Consider the following 17,118-nt stretch of genomic DNA (forward strand, 5'->3'; position numbering starts at 1 on the left):
AACAAGTGGTTATTTCTATCTCTACTTTCCCTGCGGGCAGGCAAAGGGGCTACAACTGTTTCTTTTGGGCGGGGGTGAGGGCCACACCACAGGGCTTGCGGGATCTCAGTTCCCCGATCAGGGTTGAACCCTGGTCCCTGGAAGTGAAAGCTAGGAGTCCTGACCACTGGACCGCCAGTAGAATCCTTAAACCTGTTACGATGTCTCCAACCCCGAGCCCACCGTGCGACCCGCTCATTCCTGTCTCCGCCTCCTCGCAGGTGGCACCTCCCCCCGCTACGGCCGCGGGCGCCCTCCTGCCGTGCCCAGTGTCCCGGCTGGACTTCCTCAAGGCCTCGCACTTCGCGCTGGGGCCGGACCCGCGGCTGCACGCGGACGCCAAGCAGCCCACATCGCACCGGGACTTTCCCGCCTACTCGGGCTCTATCCGTGGGCCACTGTGCCCGCCGCCGCCCTGCTCATCCCTCTTCCAAAACGATGCGCGCTGGGCGGGCCAGCAGCGCCTGTCGGAGACGCGCTGCGCCTATGAGCCCCCGCCACCTGTGCTGTTGAGGGAGCAGGAGCGGGAACTGGCGCGGGAGCGCACACTCGCCACGCAAGCCAGTCACCTGCACGTGCACGCGGAAGCGCGTGCGCGCACCGGCCTCTCCACCGCGCGCGGCGACTACAGCTGGCCAGAGCCGTCGGAGCGCGCTCGCGAACACACCCGCGGAGCGCGCCTCATCTTCGACCGCGACTCGCTGCCATCCGGCGACCGAGCCAAGCTGCGCATCCCGCCCACCACGTACCGGGAGTTCTTCCCGCTCCACGACCTTTGCCTGAAGCCCCGAGAGCCTGCCTGCCGCCTCTGTGAGTGCGCGCCCGGGCACCCTAGGCAATTTCACCGACACACTTATTCTCGCGGCAAACAGGGATTCTGCTCCTCGCCCCCAGTGGACACATGGCAGTGTCTGATGATCGTCTTTTTGTCTTTACGACGGGAAGGAGAGAATACTACTGTCAGGGAGTTGATGGAAGCCAGGGATGCTACTAAACATCTTACCTCGCATAGGGGAGCTCCCCACAGTAAAGAATTATCCAGATGTTGGCTTCCCTCGTGGCTCAGTTGGTTAAGAATCTGCCTGCCAATCCAGGAGACCCGGGTTCAATCCCTGGGTCAGAAAGATACCCTAGAGAAGGGAATTGCAACCCACTCCAGCATTCTTGCCTGGAAAACCCTATGGACAGAGGAGCCTGGCGGGCTACTGTCCATGGAGTCGCAAAGAGTGGGACACAACCAAGCGATTAACAGTTTCACTTTCATGTTAAATGTCAACAGCACAGAGGCTGAGAAACCCTGGAACCTCCTTGAGCCTCAGTTTCTGCATCCATAGAATGGGCACATCTCCCAAAGCTCTCCAGGGTGCTTTGCTGTGGGCAGAGTCATGAAGCTGGTTTGGGGTTAAACAAATCTGCTAAGTGTCCTCCACCTCTACCACCCAGCCCTGCCACCTCAGTAGTTGTGTGACTCTGAGGAAGACAACCTCTTCCAGCCTCAGTTTACTCATCTGCAAAGTGGGTGCAACAACCAGTTTTATAGTTACTGGTGAAGCCAAAAGAACCCCGAGTGCAGGAGGTGCCTGCCAGATAGCAACAAAGGGTCGCTGTCATTTGCATGATTTTTCCAATTCTGTGACTCAGAGGAACATATAGCTTGTGTGAACTCAGCTCCCAACCAGAGACTGACCCTGGATCACAGGAGTGACAACCTGGAATCCTAACCACTAGGCCATCAGGGAACTCCCTTATTGTCATTAAAAAAAAAAAAATATATATATATATATATATATATATATATATATATATATATATATTTGGCTGTACCGGGTCTTAGTTTTGGCTCATGGGATCTTTGATCTTCGTTGTGGCATGTGGGGTCTAGTTCCCTGACCAGAAATCAAATGAGCCCAGGCCCCCTCCACTGCGAGTCACCCCATGCACTGTAGCCCACCAGGCTCCTCTGCCCATGGGATTCTCCAGGCAAGAAGACTGGAGTGGGTCTTCAGGGGATCAACCCAGAGATCCAACCTGCTTTGCCTGCGGCTCCTACATTGCAGGTGGACTCTCTACCACTGAACTACCAGGGAACCCCGTGGAAGTCCCTACTTCTCATTATTTTTGATGTTTTCCAGATAGGCCTTTGACTAAGCTAGTCTGGACTGCCCACCTGCCCTTCCCAGGCGAGGAATAGAATCCCAGTGGTCCTGAAGCTGCCAAGAATTGATCCTGTTCTCTCTCCTCTTGCTCATTCTCAGGTGGGCCCAATCCCCTCCAGTGGGAGCACAAAAGACAGGATGATAGCACCTCCTACCAGAGACAGTTCCAGGCCCTGCCAGGCCCACCTGTCTTGCCGTGTAAGAGGGTAAATTGAGACCAGGCTGGTGCTGAGGGTGGGGGGTCAGGGGGAGGAGCAGCGATGGGGACTGGGTGGTCTTGCCCTCCCCACTCCTGTCCACCCACAGGCCTCCTCCAGCATAGGACTGGGAGACTTCAAGATTGGCTACAGGCCCATGTGCACAGAGCAGAAACAAGCCTATGGGCCTCCAGATCTGCCCCCGGACAGGTACAAAGGAACCATGGCCTTTTCTACCAAGACAGGGTGAAAGGGCTTTCAGTGATACGTGGGGTGGGTCACCTAAGTCTCTTGGGCCAGCACTGTGCCCTCTCCATCACCCACAGGCAAGGCCCACTATTGTGCTGGATCACTCACAATTAGCACCACACAGCTTAGCCATTGGGGAGCCTGTCCCTCCCTCCCTTTTCCTGGGAGTTGTAAGGGCCCAGATCAGATGGATCCACTTCCTGCTTCCCATCCCCTTACCTGCAGGTATGACAAGGCCCAGGCCTCAGCCCACATCCACTGTGTGAACATCCGTCCTGGGGATGGCCTCTTCCACGACAGGACCACCAAGAGGGAACACTTCTATGCCCGGGAGCCAGGTGAGATCCGGCTGCCTGCCCTGCCCCCTCACTCCCACAACAGCCACCCAGCATTGCTCAGGACCTACTCTGCCACTGGCAGAACCTTTCCTTCTTCACCATGACCAGACTCCGGAGTCACACATCCTGGAAGGAAACGGGTGTCCCGGTCCGGGGAGCCTCACCACCTCCACACACTTCTTCTACCGTCAGGTCAGCAGGAAGGCGAAAGGCTGCAGGGCGAGTCAGAGAAACGGGCTTTTCTCTGTTTCCCAGAGTGAATAATAGCAAGTGCAAAGGCCCTGATGTGGGAGGGAGCTGGACATGTGTACAGGGATCTCCTGGATCTATTTGCAGGATGTAGGGAGAGCCACTTAACCATTTCATACCACAGTGGTTGTCTGTAAACTGAAATAACAGTACCAATTCCCAGCGCCATCACGTGGGACCCGGAGAGAGTGTGAGCCGTCCAAGGTCACACAGCTCCCGCTTCTGAACTTCATCCCCGGGCTTGGGACTTCTGTGACGAGAGGAGCTTCCCAGATGCCCTGTGGTCCTTACAGCCCCTGCAAACGAGCGAGCTAGCCAGCCGCCACGTGCCTCATGAGACACTGCAGAGTCACATAACCCTAGGGGAGCCTTCGCTGCTCGGACAGTTCTTCCAGACCTCCATGGGCACGGACTATTTACCCCCTGGGATGCCAAAGCCGCGGAAAGCGCCCAACCTCCACCTGCAGCGCAGCAACCTGCCAGAGGGCACCGGTGGTGAGCGAGGCCCCGCCCACCTTAGGAAGCCCCGCCCTACCCCTGCTACCTCTGTGGTCCCGCCCCCAGCCAATCCCACCTCGCCCACTGCCGGCCTCTGGCTCCGCCTCCTGAAGGGTTAGATCTCACGGCCTGGGCCAAGCTTGCTAGCTCTGACCCTGAACAACCCCATGCCCTCGTCATCGTGACTCTCAACAACCCCCTCCATCCCTGCATGACTCCGCCCCTCTGGTATGGCTCCTCTCCTCTCCATATCCACCCTCTCAAGGCTCAGCTCTCTTCCTCCTCTGGCTCCGCCCTTTGACCAGCTAGTCCACTCTTCCTGGCCCCCCACCAGCCCCTCACCCCGGATCTTTTGCCCTTGCCCCGCCCCTGGCCACCTCAGTGCCCCCCTGACTCCCTTACCCTCCCTGCCTCCTAACGCATCCTCCTCCCCTGACAACTTCAGCGGAAACCCAGGCGTCGCCCTTGAACCCTTGTTGCATCCTTAGTCTCCCACGTCCTTTCCCCCTGGGCTCTGCTTTTCCTCCCTCAACCCCTCAGCTCAGCCACCCCACCCAAATCTCCAGACGTAGATTTTTTAACCACGAACCGGAAGATGCTGAAGCCACACGGAATAGCTCCAGCCTCTGTGACGGAGGAGCTGCTACAGCGGGTGAGAGAGGAGGAGAGGGTATCTCCTTAACCAGGTAACCTCTCAGATCAGAATTAGTCTCACATCTGCTCAGGGTCGGGATTCCCTGGTGACTCAGACGGTAAAGAATCTGCCTGCAAGGCAGGAGACATGGGTCGGATTCCTGGGTCAGGAAGATCCCTTGAAGGAGGGCATGGCAACCCACTCCAGTATTCTTGCCTGGAGAATTCCATGGACAGAGGAGCCTGGTGGGTAACAGTCCATGGGGTCACAAAGAGTCAGACACGAATGAGTGACTAACACTTTAACTTCACAGCTCAGGGTCACTCTAGGGTCACCCAAGGCTCAGGGGCCCATCACGGTCAGTTCAGGGGCAACGCTGGTGAGCCACAGTTACATTCCAAGCTGAGGGTGAGCTCAGAATCACCTAAAGTCAACAAGCCCATGGGGTCTCTCCTGGGGCCTGCACTGGTTTCTCTTCAGCTTCTCATCCAGCTCCTGTGTCACTCCAACCTTTAGCTCACCTCTCCAGGACCCAGTCATGGGCCAAACCGGCTGAGTCTCTCCCCACACTTTTATGTTCCCAGGGTGGCCTGGGTGGGTCAGCCGCCCTCCAGGCTGCCCTGCCAGGCTCCCCCACCCTGACTCCACAGTGCAAGTATAGCCACTTGGAGCCCCCACTGGGTCAACAGCGCTTCTTCTCAACCCTAAACAAGGATGAATTTACCTTCAAGTATCAGGGCCCAGCAGTGCTAAGATGGGACGACCTCCAGGAGAGTCACTTGCCCCTGGGCTCTCTTCATCAGTGGGGCTGTGGGGCTCAGAAAGTGGACCCTCGGGCCCCCCAGACCCCTATCTACCCATGCCCTAGCCAGCAATAAACAGTGCTCTGGCAACCCATGCGTGTGTGCTCAGTCTGACTCTGTGCAACCCCATGGACATAGCCCATCAGGCTCCTCTGTCCGTGGAATTTTCCAGGCAAGAATACTGGAGTGGGTTGCTATGCCCTCCTCCAGGAGATAGGGGGCTTGCGGGATGAAGGGTGGAGGTCGGGGAGAATGTACAAGAGAGAATGACTCCAGGGAGAAGCCCTTTCGCAGACCCTGGGTGTTGTCCCATTCTGGGCAGGGAGGCCATCCCAGTTTGTGCAAAGGCTTGGTGGTTGGACTCATGTAAGGAGTTTGCTGTCACAAGCTCTGAATGATGTGAGTGAATGAGGCAGTGTCAGGAGACTGAGATCACAGACTCCTGGAACTGAATGGAGAGTCCAAATCCTGACTCCACCATGTCCTGAAAAGTATTCTTGGGCAAGTCATTTGACCCCTCTGAGCCTCTAGTTGCTTATCTATAAAATGGAGATAAATAATAGCTCTCTCTCATTGCGTGTGTGCCACGAGGTAAGTTGCTTCAGTCATGTATGACCTTTTGAGACCCCATAGACTATAGCCTGCCAGGCTCCTCTGTCCATGGGATTCTCCAAGCAAAAATACTGGAGTGGGTTGCCATGCCCTCCTCCAGGGGATCTTCCCAACCCAGGGATTGAACCTGCGTTTCTTATGTCTCCTGTATTGCCAGATGGGTTCTTTACCACTAGCACCACTTGGACACAATCTCTCTCATTAGATTGTTATAACTGAGAAATGTACACACTAGTCAGGTTGTGGCTGGGAGTTAAGAAAGGAGAGCTTCCCTTACAAGGATGAAGGAGAGGAGGGGGAGGAAGGAGCTTTCAATCCTTGAGATGCTGGCTGGGGCTCAGAGGGGGCATGAAGGGGTGGACATGAGAATGGCCCAGCAATTTACCCTGTTGTGGGCAGAGGCTGGAAGCTGAATGGTTGGTGCACTAGCTGGCTGGGAAACTGGCCCCCAGGTGAAAAGGGAAAAACAACAAAAGTCATCAGGATATAATCAGGTCCAAGGCGGGCAGGTGTTAGGCCAGAGACAGAATGAAAGGGGTAGAAAGGAGGAGGTTGGGGTGGGCCCTTGAAGCCAGTGGGTGACAGGGCTTAGCAAACATGTCAAGGACCAGTACCTTGGACAGCAACCCACCATGACAATCTTGGCAGTCTGGTGCAATCAACACCAAGAAGTTGGCTTTGGCTGGAATGATCAGATGGGTCTTGGTGGCTGTGCTTGGGCCCTGCCTCGACAGGCTGTTGAGAATCTGGTTTCAGTGAATGAACATAGTTTCCTGACCCTGTAGACAGACCTTCACAAGACCCCCAATCCAATGGGCCACTAAAGGTCAGCCTCAAGCCTGGCCAGCAGTCCTTTCCCCATGGGCAATAATCCTGTGAGACCAGCCTGTCATTTCCACAGGAAGGAGAGGAGTCCAGTTTGAGGTCCTACTGGGACAAGATGCCCTTTTGGCTGCAATCATGGTATCCACACTGACCATGAGAAGGTCTGCTAGAGGCCGGACAGTTCTTCTGTTTGCTTCCACTAATGATGCAGATGACACTCTTGTGAATTACTCCATTATAATAACAGGCTTTCTCAATGTCAGCATTATTAGCATTCTGGATAGGATCATTCCTGGTGGTTGGAGGCCGTCTCATGCATTGCAGGCTGGCCAGCATCATCCTTGACCTCTACCCACCACACTCCAGTAGTACATTCCTCCTCCCCCCACCCAGTTGTGACAACCAAAGATGTCTCCATGCATTGCCAAGTGTCCCTTGAGGGGGGAAGTTGCCCCTGGTTGAGGACCACTGCAATAAACCCATTCTCCAGTGATTCCCACGACAAAATCAGGTGCTCCTGGTAAAGCTGGTCTGCTGCTTGGCCAGACTGTATGTACAAAGGGACTCATCCTCTTTGCCTTGCCTACCAGGAAGCTCAGAAATTTTGCTTCGGTTCTGTGTAGCTCCAGTTGCAGGATTATGCGTGCTCCTGCCTGGTTCTAAGAATGGTTTAAACTGCTGAGACACCAGATGAGAAATAAGAGGTAGGAGTTACAAGGAGGCAGATTTTTGCATTTTCTAACCAAGGAACTGACAAGTCCCAGTATGGGTTGCCAGGAAAGAAGAGAAACTTTATTCGAAATGTCTTCAGTATAAGAAGAAATTACATTATGATGATTCTATGTTATGGATTTATGTCTATCCCTCCTATATTCCACTTACTTTCCAAAAAAGGCATGTCATATGAACTATAAAAACCAAAAGGGCTTATAAAGCTAGATGAATAAAATAATCTTTTTTTAAATTTATGTATTTACTTTTTTTTTTTTACTATGCTCAGTCCTTACTGCTACTTGGGCTTTTCTCTAGTTGTAGTGAGTGGAGGCTACTCTCTAGTTGCAACGCATGAGCTTCTCATTTCGGTGACTTCTCTTGTGAGCACAGGCTCTAGAGCTCCTGGGCTTCAATAGTTGTGGCATGAGGACTCAGTAGTTGCAGTTCCCAGGCTCTAGAGCAAAGGCTCAATAGATGTGATGCACGGGCTTAGTTGCTCCATGCCCTGTGGGATCTTCCTAGACCAGGGATCAAACTCTTGTCTCCTGCATCGGCAGGCAGCTTTCTTTTTAACTACTGAGCTACCAGGGAAGCCCAGATGAAATAGTCTTGAATATGGGAAAACCGATGACTCTTTTTGTATTTAGGCTATGCTTGGTCTTTGTTGTGACTCGGGCTTTTATCTAGTTGCAGTGTGCAGGGGTTTCTCTTGTTGTGGAGCACGGGCTCTAGAGTGCACATCCTCAGTAGTTGCTGCTCTCGGGCCTAGCTGCCCCTGCATGTGGGGATCTTAGTTCCTCGGCCAGGGATTGAACCCTCATCTCCTGCATTGCAAGGCAGATTCTTAACCACTGGATCACCAGGGAAGTCCCCAAACAGATGAATTTTTAAAGGAAAACATTCTTGTCAATGGTACTCATCACTAAGCATCAGACTTATCTCTTTCTGTCCTTCAGCAAATGATTTCACACTTTCACCCTCACTTTCATTATGTGAAAAATTGGGGAGAGCAACAGTTCCTCCTTCATGGAGGGTTACAAAGAATCAACACAATGTGCATGTACCATCTTAAAACAGGGCCTCACACTTGGCTGCAGCTCAATGAACAGTGCCTAAATTTTGTTAAGGTCTTAGGTATTTCTATTTCAAGTATCAGAAACCTAGCTCTATGTGCTCAAGCAGACAGGGATTTTATTGACTTAAGAAAGTCTGTAATTAGCAAGACTGCCAATTCCTTATCAAGCATGCTTTCTGCCTTGCTGCCTCTCAGTCCAAGCAGTGGCAAAAAACAAAACCAAAACAAAATCCAAATCCAAATCCTAATAGTTAGGCCCTAAAGGAAGAGCTGTCTCACATTAGAAAGTAAGGAACACTCTGATTGACCCATTTGTGTCACATGTCCAGCCACGAACCAATCACTGTGTCCAGAGGGATGGGATGCTGTGGTTGGATGCCCGGATGATTTGGTTCACCAAACCTCACCAGGATCTTGGAATCTGGAGGCCAACCTTGGTAGATCCTGTCTCCTAGCAACAGACCTGTGCCTGCCCATCCCCATAGCATCTATCTTGCCCCAGGTTACAATCTAGAGAGCAGACAGACTCAGCCAATAGGCTCGTCCCAATGAGGGTAATTGTGCCTTTAGAGACAGGCAGTGTTCAGTGTTTGAAAGTACCCACCAGATTTCTGATAATCCCAGCCTTATCTCCCCATCTCATTCCTAGTAACTTTGTTTTTTAACCTGGGGCAGAGGATTGAGCTCTGGCAATCTCACAAAATCAAAGAAGTGCTAACTTTGCTTTAAGAAGGAGCAGATAGAGGGAGTTTATATCTATCTTATAAGACCTTGCTCAAGACTTCATGGAAGCTCCCGGGTATTCCAACATCCTGATGTTTTCCTCCAAAGGCACTTGAGCCACAGTCTCAGGTGACACACTGTTAGAGTGCCAAGATAAAACAGGCAACAATTTAATTAGCTATTTTTCTACATGATAGATGTCTGGTCTCCAGAAAAAGGCTCTTCTATGGGGTGTGACATACATCTGGGAAGGTTGTGCAGAGCACAAGGCCTGAAGTCCTATTCATAATGTATGTATATATATGTCTGTGGTGGCCCTGGCCCTCTATTTTAAATTTGTTCAGCCAATTTCACAGTTTAAGTTATTTCCTTCAATACCCTTCCCTTTCCCGAAACTAATTTATAAATTAGTCAAGAATGTCATGACTGCAAGGAACAGAAACCCACTAAACTAGCTTAAATACCCAAGAAATTGGTTGGCTTGTGACACTGACAAGACTGAGGGCTTCAGGTATGGCTATATCCAGGAGCTCAACCTGGCTATATCCATGACCAACCTAGACAGCATATTAAAAAGCAGAGACATTACTTTGCTACCAAAGGTCTGTCTAGTCAAAGCTATGGTTTTTCCAGTAGCCATGTAAGGATGTGAGAGTTGGGCTGTAAAGAAACCTGAGTGCCAAAAAAATGATGCTTTTGAACTGTGGTGTTGGAAAAGACTCTTGAGAGTCCCTTGGACTGCTAGGAGATCAAACTAGTCCATCCTAAAGGAAATCAGTCCTGAATATTCATTGGAAGGACTGATGCTGAAGCTGAAACTCTAATACTTTGGCCACCTGATGCGAAGAACTGACTTATTGGAAAGGACTCTGATGCTGGGAAAGATTGAAGGTGAGAGGAGAAGGGGACAACAAAGGATGAGAAGGTTGGATGGCATCACCAACTCAATGGACATGAGTTTGAGCAAGTTCTGGGAGTTGGTGATGGACAGGGAAGCCTGGCATGCTGCAGTCCATGGGGTTGCAAAGAGTCGGACACACCTGAGTGACTGAACTGACCTGAACTGAGGAGCTCAACCAATATAACTACGGCTGTCTCTCTGACTCTCACCTCTACATCCTGGTACAGACTGACTTCAGTCTGCAGACTGTTCTTCCACACAACTGAGGAAGGTGGGTGCAGGTAGAATGAGGTCCTGTGAACAGTTCATGATCCCAGAGGAAGAAAGAGATCCTCCAGCTACGTGGCTTCATCCCAGACCTCATCCTTGTGGCCAAGGGGGGAGGTTCTCGGGTTGATAAGTTTCAATTACAAGATCCTGGGGGCTGTGTTAGACACAGGTCTGTCTGGAGTAGTGGTAGGGGCTACACAAAGGGAAAACAAGAGAGAGATTGAGACTAGGCAGACAGAAACAACAGCTGTCTTTACAAGTATTACTGTAATGGGATCATTCAGCAGGATAAGGATCCAGGAACATAATCCAATTGCAAACTCAAGTCTCTCAGATCTGCTGTGGGCTTCTCCACAGAGGGATAGAAAGCAGGTCTCAGGCCAAAAGTCCAGCCCAGATCTAGAAGATTCCAGAAGGAAGAGCAAAGTCTCCTGGAGGCCTGACCTACATGCAAGGGTAGGTGGTGTCAAAATTCACCAGCCAAGGACCATCAGAAGCACTTGTTTTTGTTGTTGTTGTTTAGTCGCTCAGTCATGTCCGACTCTTTGCGACCCCATGGACTGTAGCCCTCCAGGCTCCTCTGTCCATGGGATTCTCCAGACAAGAATACTGGAGGGGGTTGCCATTCTCTTTTCCAGGGGATCTTCATGACCCAGGAATCGAACCCACGTCTCATGCACTGGCGGGTGGGTTCTTTACCACTGAGCCCCCAGAAAAGCCCCATCAGAAGCACACCGGTAGTCAAAAAAAGTTTGGTTTTTTTTAGCTTGTGCAGCAAGGAAGACCCCTTAGCAGGGTATCTCCAGAGGAGAGAGGTGGAGGACAGAAAGGCTTCTTATAGGATTCAGGCTTGTGCTGGAGAGTTTTAAGTAGAGTTGAAGAGAGTAGAGCAATTCTAGCCTGGCACTGTGAGGGAGCAGATTGGTGACTGGGTCTTTTGGTGATTCTTAGATGTAGGAGGATGGATGTGGGGTGGTCATTGGAAGTGGCAGTCATCTCTGTTAGTAGGAGGCACAGGATATGTATTCATTTTTGAGGTTGCAGTGTCCTTGTGTCTATCTCAGCTCAGACGCGGTCACAGAGCGGCCTTGTGTGATGACTGTTTATATTCTGAGACCTGTTGTTTATGTTCTGCTAAGAACATCACAGCCCAGCTGCCAGCTGCCAGGGCTGTATTTCATTCCCTCTTCACAGGGATCTTCATCTCCAGGTAAAGTATGCCCAGACTGCTTACTAGACCTGGCTTATAGAAGGAGGAACAGGCACGGGGAGCCCACCAGTGACAGCCCTGCATGACCCTGGGAGGAGAAGGAGGAGGAGTATCCCCAGCTCTTTTCCTCGGAGGAGGAGTCTTAAAGCGAAAACGCTGGATTGAGCAAAGATACCACAAGTTTGTAAATTCTCAGCGTCTGAACAATGCTGATGTGTGTTGCCCGTCTGCAAGAGACAGAGACTGTTCGGTGTTCCTGGAAACGAGAGAGAGAGAAAGAGAGACAGAGAGTCGGAGACACGGGCAGGAGGCAGAGGCAGGGAGAGAGAGGAGGAGTATGCAGAGACAGAGGGATGGAGGCAGAGAAAGTGACAAGAGAGGCCAAGACATGGAAATAAAGGGACGGAGGGACAGAGAAGGGACACACAGAGAGAGACAGGGGCGGAGAGGGATCAAGAGCGGCTGGGAGAGAAGCAGAAGAGGAGAGGCGGCGGCGGGGACAGCGCGGGCGGGGCCCGGCGCAGACAAAGGCGCGGCCGCGCGGCCGGGTGGCCGGGCCGGGACAAAGGCTGGCCCGGGGGGCGGGGGCAGCGATGGCGACGGCCGAGGCGGGCGCGGGCGAACTACAAGTCCCAGCAGCCCCCGCTGCGGCCCTCGGCCAGCCCCTCTCGCTCCCCGGGAGCGCCTGGCGGGGCCGCAGGGCCGAGGGGGCCGCCGGCGGGGCTGGCGGGCGGGGGGCTTCCTGCGGGCCCCGGGGGCGCCGGCGGGCGCGGCGGGCCGGGCAGGGGAGAGGGGCGCCGGGTGAGTGTCCCCGCGAGCGGGCCGGGCGGGCGGGGGCCGCGATGAGGGGGGCGGGCGCGGGGGGCCCCCAGCGCGGGGCGCGGCCTGGGGCGACCTCTGTCCTACCCTCCACCGCCGCCCCGCACGCCCGCCCGCCCGGGGAGAGCAGAGCCTGGGGCGCGATGGGAGGGGGCCGCGCGACCTGCGGGCCTAGCGCGCCGGTTCCGCCGCTGCGGCCCCGGGGGAGGGCCCAGCCCAAGCTGGGCGCCTTCAATCGTCAATCGGGAGGTAGGGGAGGGGGGCACCCCTCGGCTGGGGTGGGGGGGCGTAAGTCCAGAACGCCCCCTCCCCTGGAGGCGATCCGGATCCCCCACCCCAGGAGCCCAGGAGTGACCCCAGGTATTGTTCCCTCAGACCCTCCAGCCTGGGGTCTGGAGTTCAGGAGACCCATCCTCCAGAGGGATCTCCCCCAGGACCCCAGATGTTGTTTCCCCTCACTTTCCAGTCTTGGAGTCCAGAGCACTGGAAGCCCCTTCCTCAGGAGGTGATCCAGGATTCCACCTGCCCCACAGGAACTCAGGGAAAGACCCCAGTTATGTCTCCTTGCTACTTGTAGCTCAGAGGTGGGAATTCAGGAGCCAATCTAAGGGTCTTCCCCCTACTGGGAAGCCAGGGGTGACCCATCACTGTCCCCCCACCCTCCATCATGGAATGTGAGGAGGTGAACTAGAAACTCAGGCCTCTCTGTGTGTGTGTATCCACTCCCAGCTCTGGGGTTGTGGCTCAGAAGGTCCCCCTCCCCCAAAGGAGAGCCAAAGTGCCCTCCAACGCACACCCACCCCCACCTCAACCCCCCTCCCAATAATAGATCTATTTGTTGTTCCCCCCACCAGGCCTAGCCATGGGCTGGGCATCACCTCCCCTGCAGATAATCCTGAGCTCCCCGTGCTCCCCAGAAGGGGTCCCAGCTTGTTTCTCTGTCCCACTCCCTACCTCCAGCCATGGAGGTAGGATTCAGGATCTTTCTTCTCAGAGAGGACCATCTCCATGCTTCAGCTGTGGAGTCAGTCACTCAAGAAATCATTCCTTCCTAGGAGATGGCCCAGGGGTCCCTCCAGTAACCAAAGAGAAGCCCAGTGTGTTGTTTTGCCTACCCCGCAGCTAGGGGTTTTCTGGTGGTTCATATGGTAAAGAATCTGCCTGCAATGCAGGAGACCCTTGTTTGATGCCTGGGTGGGGAATATCCACTGGAGAAGGGGATTGGCTACCCACTCCAGTTTTCTTGCCTGGATAATTCCTTGGACAGAGAAGCCTGGTGGGTTACAGTCCATGAAATACCAAACATCTGGACTAGACTAAGCAACTAACAAGCTAGGGGTTAGAATTCAGAATCTATCCAGTCGGGCAAACAGGTATACTGACACCTGTCCCAACTCTCCTGGATAATGGGTCCATGGGTCTCCCTGCCTCCCTCCAGGGTTCCCCATGCACACTCTAACTTTAGAAATCAGCATTCAGGATCTTCTATCTAAGACAACATAGGTATTTTGACACTTAGTCATACCCCAGGACTGTGAAGTTTGGAATTCACATTGTCTCTTCCCCAGGAAGGGTCTCCCTGCGTGCCCCCAGTGACCCAGGAGGAGTACCAGATGTTGTCTGCCCCCCCCACCACCACACACACACACACACTTATCCCCCATAGATAGAGGCTTCAGAAATCACAATGTTTCCTCTCTAGGAGGTGAGCCAAGTTCCCTACCAGGAACCCCAAAATATGCCACCCCCAACAATGGGACTGGAATTCAGGCCATGTACTTAGAGCAAGCACAGGAACCGAGACACCCACCCTCTTCCCCTCAAAGGGGCCATGGTCAAGGGGACTGTCTCTCCTCCACAGGACCTGAGCTTCCCACCAGAGGAGGAGCCCAGGATGGAGAGAGGGGCGGAGCCATGGAGCTGGGTGCTGGAGACCTCTAGTGCTGGGTCCCCTGACTTCTATCCAGGTGTGGGGCTGAGAAGGGAGGCCCCTCCCCATGTCCCACCAGGGTCCCTCTACTCCCTGCCCTGGCAGGAGCCATGCAGTCTCCCTGTAGCACAAGACAGGAGAAGGATCTGTGTGTTTACCCCAAAGCGGGATCTGGGGTGCAGCCCAACTCCCTCTCCCTTCCCTGCCCAGGCTCCAAAAGAGACCCCCGGTTCCCCAGAACCTACTCTCCACTCACCCTCTGCCCTCACCCCATAGATCCTGCCCCAGAAGCCGGTACTTCCACACCAGGGATGAGGCGTTCCGTCTTAGTCAGGAACCCAGGCCACAAAGGCAGGAGGCCCGATTATGAAGAGCTTGACACGGACTCAGAAGACCTAGACCCCGACCCAGAAGAGCTGGACCCGGCTTCCGCAAACCCGGAGCCTGAGCCGGAAGACCTCCACACTGTCTCTGAGGACGTGGACCCCAGCTATGAAGATCTGGAGCCTGTCTCCGAGGCTCTGGATGCCGAGGTGGATGCTCCAGGCTCCATCTCAGGGATCCGTGACTCCGACCCCCAAGATCTCGACCCCCTGTCTTCAAGTTTCGACGACCCCGACGTCATCGGCCCGGTTCCCCTGATCCTCGACCCTAACAGCGACACCCTCAGTCCCACTGCCACCCCAGACCTGGACTCCCTCTCCTCCGACCTCCCTGCCACTCCTGAGGTCCTGACCGCTGCCCCCGCGGTGCTCCCTGCACCTGCCAGCCCGCCCCGGCCCTTCTCTTGCCCCGACTGCGGGCGAGCCTTCCGCCGCAGCTCGGGGCTTAGCCAGCACCGCCGCACGCACAGCGGCGAGAAGCCCTACCGCTGCCCCGACTGCGGCAAGTCATTCAGCCACGGCGCCACGCTGGCGCAGCACCGGGGCATCCACACTGGCGCGCGGCCGTACCAGTGCGCCGCGTGCGGCAAGGCCTTCGGTTGGCGCTCCACACTGCTCAAGCACCGCAGCAGCCACAGTGGCGAGAAGCCTCACCATTGCCCGGTGTGTGGCAAAGCCTTCGGCCACGGCTCGCTGCTGGCGCAGCACTTGCGCACGCACGGCGGCCCGCGGCCGCACAAGTGCCCAGTGTGCGCCAAGGGCTTCGGGCAGGGCTCGGCGCTGCTGAAGCACCTGCGCACGCACACGGGCGAGAGGCCGTACCCATGCCCGCAATGCGGCAAGGCCTTCGGGCAGAGCTCGGCGCTGCTGCAGCACCAGCGCACGCACACGGCCGAGCGCCCCTACCGCTGCCCCCACTGCGGCAAGGCCTTTGGCCAGAGCTCCAACCTGCAGCATCACCTGCGCACGCACACGGGCGAGCGGCCCTACGCCTGCCCCCACTGCTCCAAGGCCTTTGGGCAGAGCTCCGCGTTGCTACAGCACCTACATGTGCATTCGGGCGAGCGCCCCTACCGCTGCCAGCTCTGCGGCAAGGCCTTCGGCCAAGCCTCCAGCCTCACCAAGCACAAGCGCGTGCACGAGGGTGCAGCTGCAGCTGCGGCTGCCGCCGCTGCCGCTGCCGGCCTGGGCCTCAGTCCTGCTTCGATGCTAAGACCAGGGCAGTCCTCTCTCCTGGGTCCGGATGCTGTCTCAGTGCTCAGCCCTGGCCCTAGCTCTGGCCTTGACCGTGACCCTGGCTCTGCGCTGGGCTCCCTCCCCAATCCCAACCCCAAACCCACCAGTGGCTCTAGATGTAGCCCCAGCCCTGATTCTGCCCTGTCTTCTGACCCTAAGCCTGGGCATAATGCCAGTTCCGACCTCCTGGCTAGCCCTGACCACAGATCTGGTCCCAGCCCCAACATAGATCCTGTGCCCAGCCCTGACTCCAACTCCAAGTCCCACCCTGACCGCGGCTCTCCCATCCGTGACACTGTCAGCCCAGCCCTCCCTATGGGCGAGAGTCCCAGGTGGGTGCAGGAGCAAGAAGCCCTGCTCGGGCCCGATGGCTGAAGGCCGTGCTGGCGCCCACCGGGGCCTGGGAAAGCGTGTGTTGTGCAGTTAGTAAAAGCCTCCCACTGCCTCCTGGCTCTGTGTCATCGTTCTGCTGTTGCTCTTTTTTCTCTAATGTGCAGCCTGTTCCTGGGGAGATGGGAGGGCATTACCGGAGCGAGGCACACAAACGGAAACTTACTGTCCTGGCTCCCCCAAAAACATACTCCTGGCGGCAGCTTCCCCCAGGAGGTCTCATACTGGTCCATCTCAGCAGTCGCCATTCTCTGTTCCTCCAGACTTAGCCACCCCAGTCAGGGGCGGACTCACCCTGTGGTCTGGTCTATGCTGCTTCCTTCCCTTTTAGAGTTAACTTTCCCACGAGTGGTGGGATTTCTGACACACTGAACGTGTAGCAGGTGCATAGCAGAGGCTGATATGAAACCATGTGGGCAGCCTGCCCTTTCTGCTCCCCAGACTTACCCCTTATCCTTCAAAGCCCACATTGCAGGTACACCACAGGACAAATGAGAGGTCACTCGCTTATGCATTCAATACACATGTGTTGACTGCTCAAGTCTCAGCAGGGAGCAAGATTAGCATGGCCTTGGTTCTCACAGAGCTCCCAGAGTTCAGAAACACTTAAAAAGCAACTATAAAGTATGGTGCATTCAAGAAGCATAACAAGATTTCTGATTTAAATAGGGGACAGCTTCCCTGTGGAAGCACTTTGTAAATCCAATCACTGCTACTTCAGTACTACTGTTGGTCCAGACTTGTGCTATGAATTTGCATTTTCTCACTTAATTCTTTTTTAAAAAGTAATTTTATTTATCTTTTGGTCACGCTGGGTCTTCTTTGCTGTGCGTGGGCTTTTCTCTAGTTACAGTGAGCAAGGGCTAC

The 17,118-nt window shown here is 54.8% G+C and overlaps 2 protein-coding genes across 3 annotated transcripts; both read left to right on the forward strand.

Annotated features, from left to right (window-relative positions):
- The first annotated feature begins 200 nt into the window (after positions 1–200).
- Positions 201–5,238, forward strand: SAXO5 (stabilizer of axonemal microtubules 5). The gene is made up of 8 exons (XM_068980986.1): positions 201–849; positions 2,295–2,401; positions 2,502–2,602; positions 2,867–2,979; positions 3,062–3,171; positions 3,522–3,723; positions 4,293–4,378; positions 5,011–5,238. Exons 1-8 carry the CDS (start codon positions 201–203, stop codon positions 5,236–5,238), a joined length of 1,596 nt encoding a protein of 531 aa, XP_068837087.1.
- Positions 5,239–12,242: 7,004 nt separating this feature from the next.
- ZNF358 (zinc finger protein 358) lies at positions 12,243–16,283 on the forward strand. Of its 2 annotated transcripts, XM_068981370.1 has the most exons (3): positions 12,243–12,294; positions 14,174–14,279; positions 14,519–16,283. In XM_068981370.1, the coding sequence occupies exons 2-3, from the start codon at positions 14,207–14,209 to the stop codon at positions 16,234–16,236; spliced, it is 1,791 nt and encodes a 596-aa protein (XP_068837471.1). In that variant the 5' UTR covers positions 12,243–12,294; positions 14,174–14,206; the 3' UTR covers positions 16,237–16,283. The 2 variants fall into 2 exon arrangements, with proteins under 2 accessions (XP_068837471.1, XP_068837470.1); XM_068981369.1 differs by lacking the exon at positions 12,243–12,294 and having other exon boundaries at positions 14,081–14,279.
- Positions 16,284–17,118: the final 835 nt, after the last annotated feature.

This window comes from Capricornis sumatraensis, chromosome 9 (assembly GCF_032405125.1).
Source record: "Capricornis sumatraensis isolate serow.1 chromosome 9, serow.2, whole genome shotgun sequence".
Lineage (NCBI taxonomy): Eukaryota > Metazoa > Chordata > Mammalia > Artiodactyla > Bovidae > Capricornis > Capricornis sumatraensis.

Excerpts from the sequence above, each read along its gene's own strand:
- SAXO5 (XM_068980986.1), top strand. The coding sequence starts at position 201 with ATGTCTCCAACCCCGAGCCCACCGTGCGACCCGCTCATTCCTGTCTCC. Across the intron at positions 850-2,294 it reads AGAGCCTGCCTGCCGCCTCT|GTGGGCCCAATCCCCTCCAG; the intron begins GTGAGTGCGCGC and ends GCTCATTCTCAG. Across the intron at positions 2,980-3,061 it reads CTTCTATGCCCGGGAGCCAG|AACCTTTCCTTCTTCACCAT; the intron begins GTGAGATCCGGC and ends TGCCACTGGCAG.
- ZNF358 (XM_068981369.1), top strand. The coding sequence starts at position 14,144 with ATGGTCAAGGGGACTGTCTCTCCTCCACAGGACCTGAGCTTCCCACCA. Across the intron at positions 14,280-14,518 it reads GTCCCCTGACTTCTATCCAG|ATCCTGCCCCAGAAGCCGGT; the intron begins GTGTGGGGCTGA and ends CTCACCCCATAG.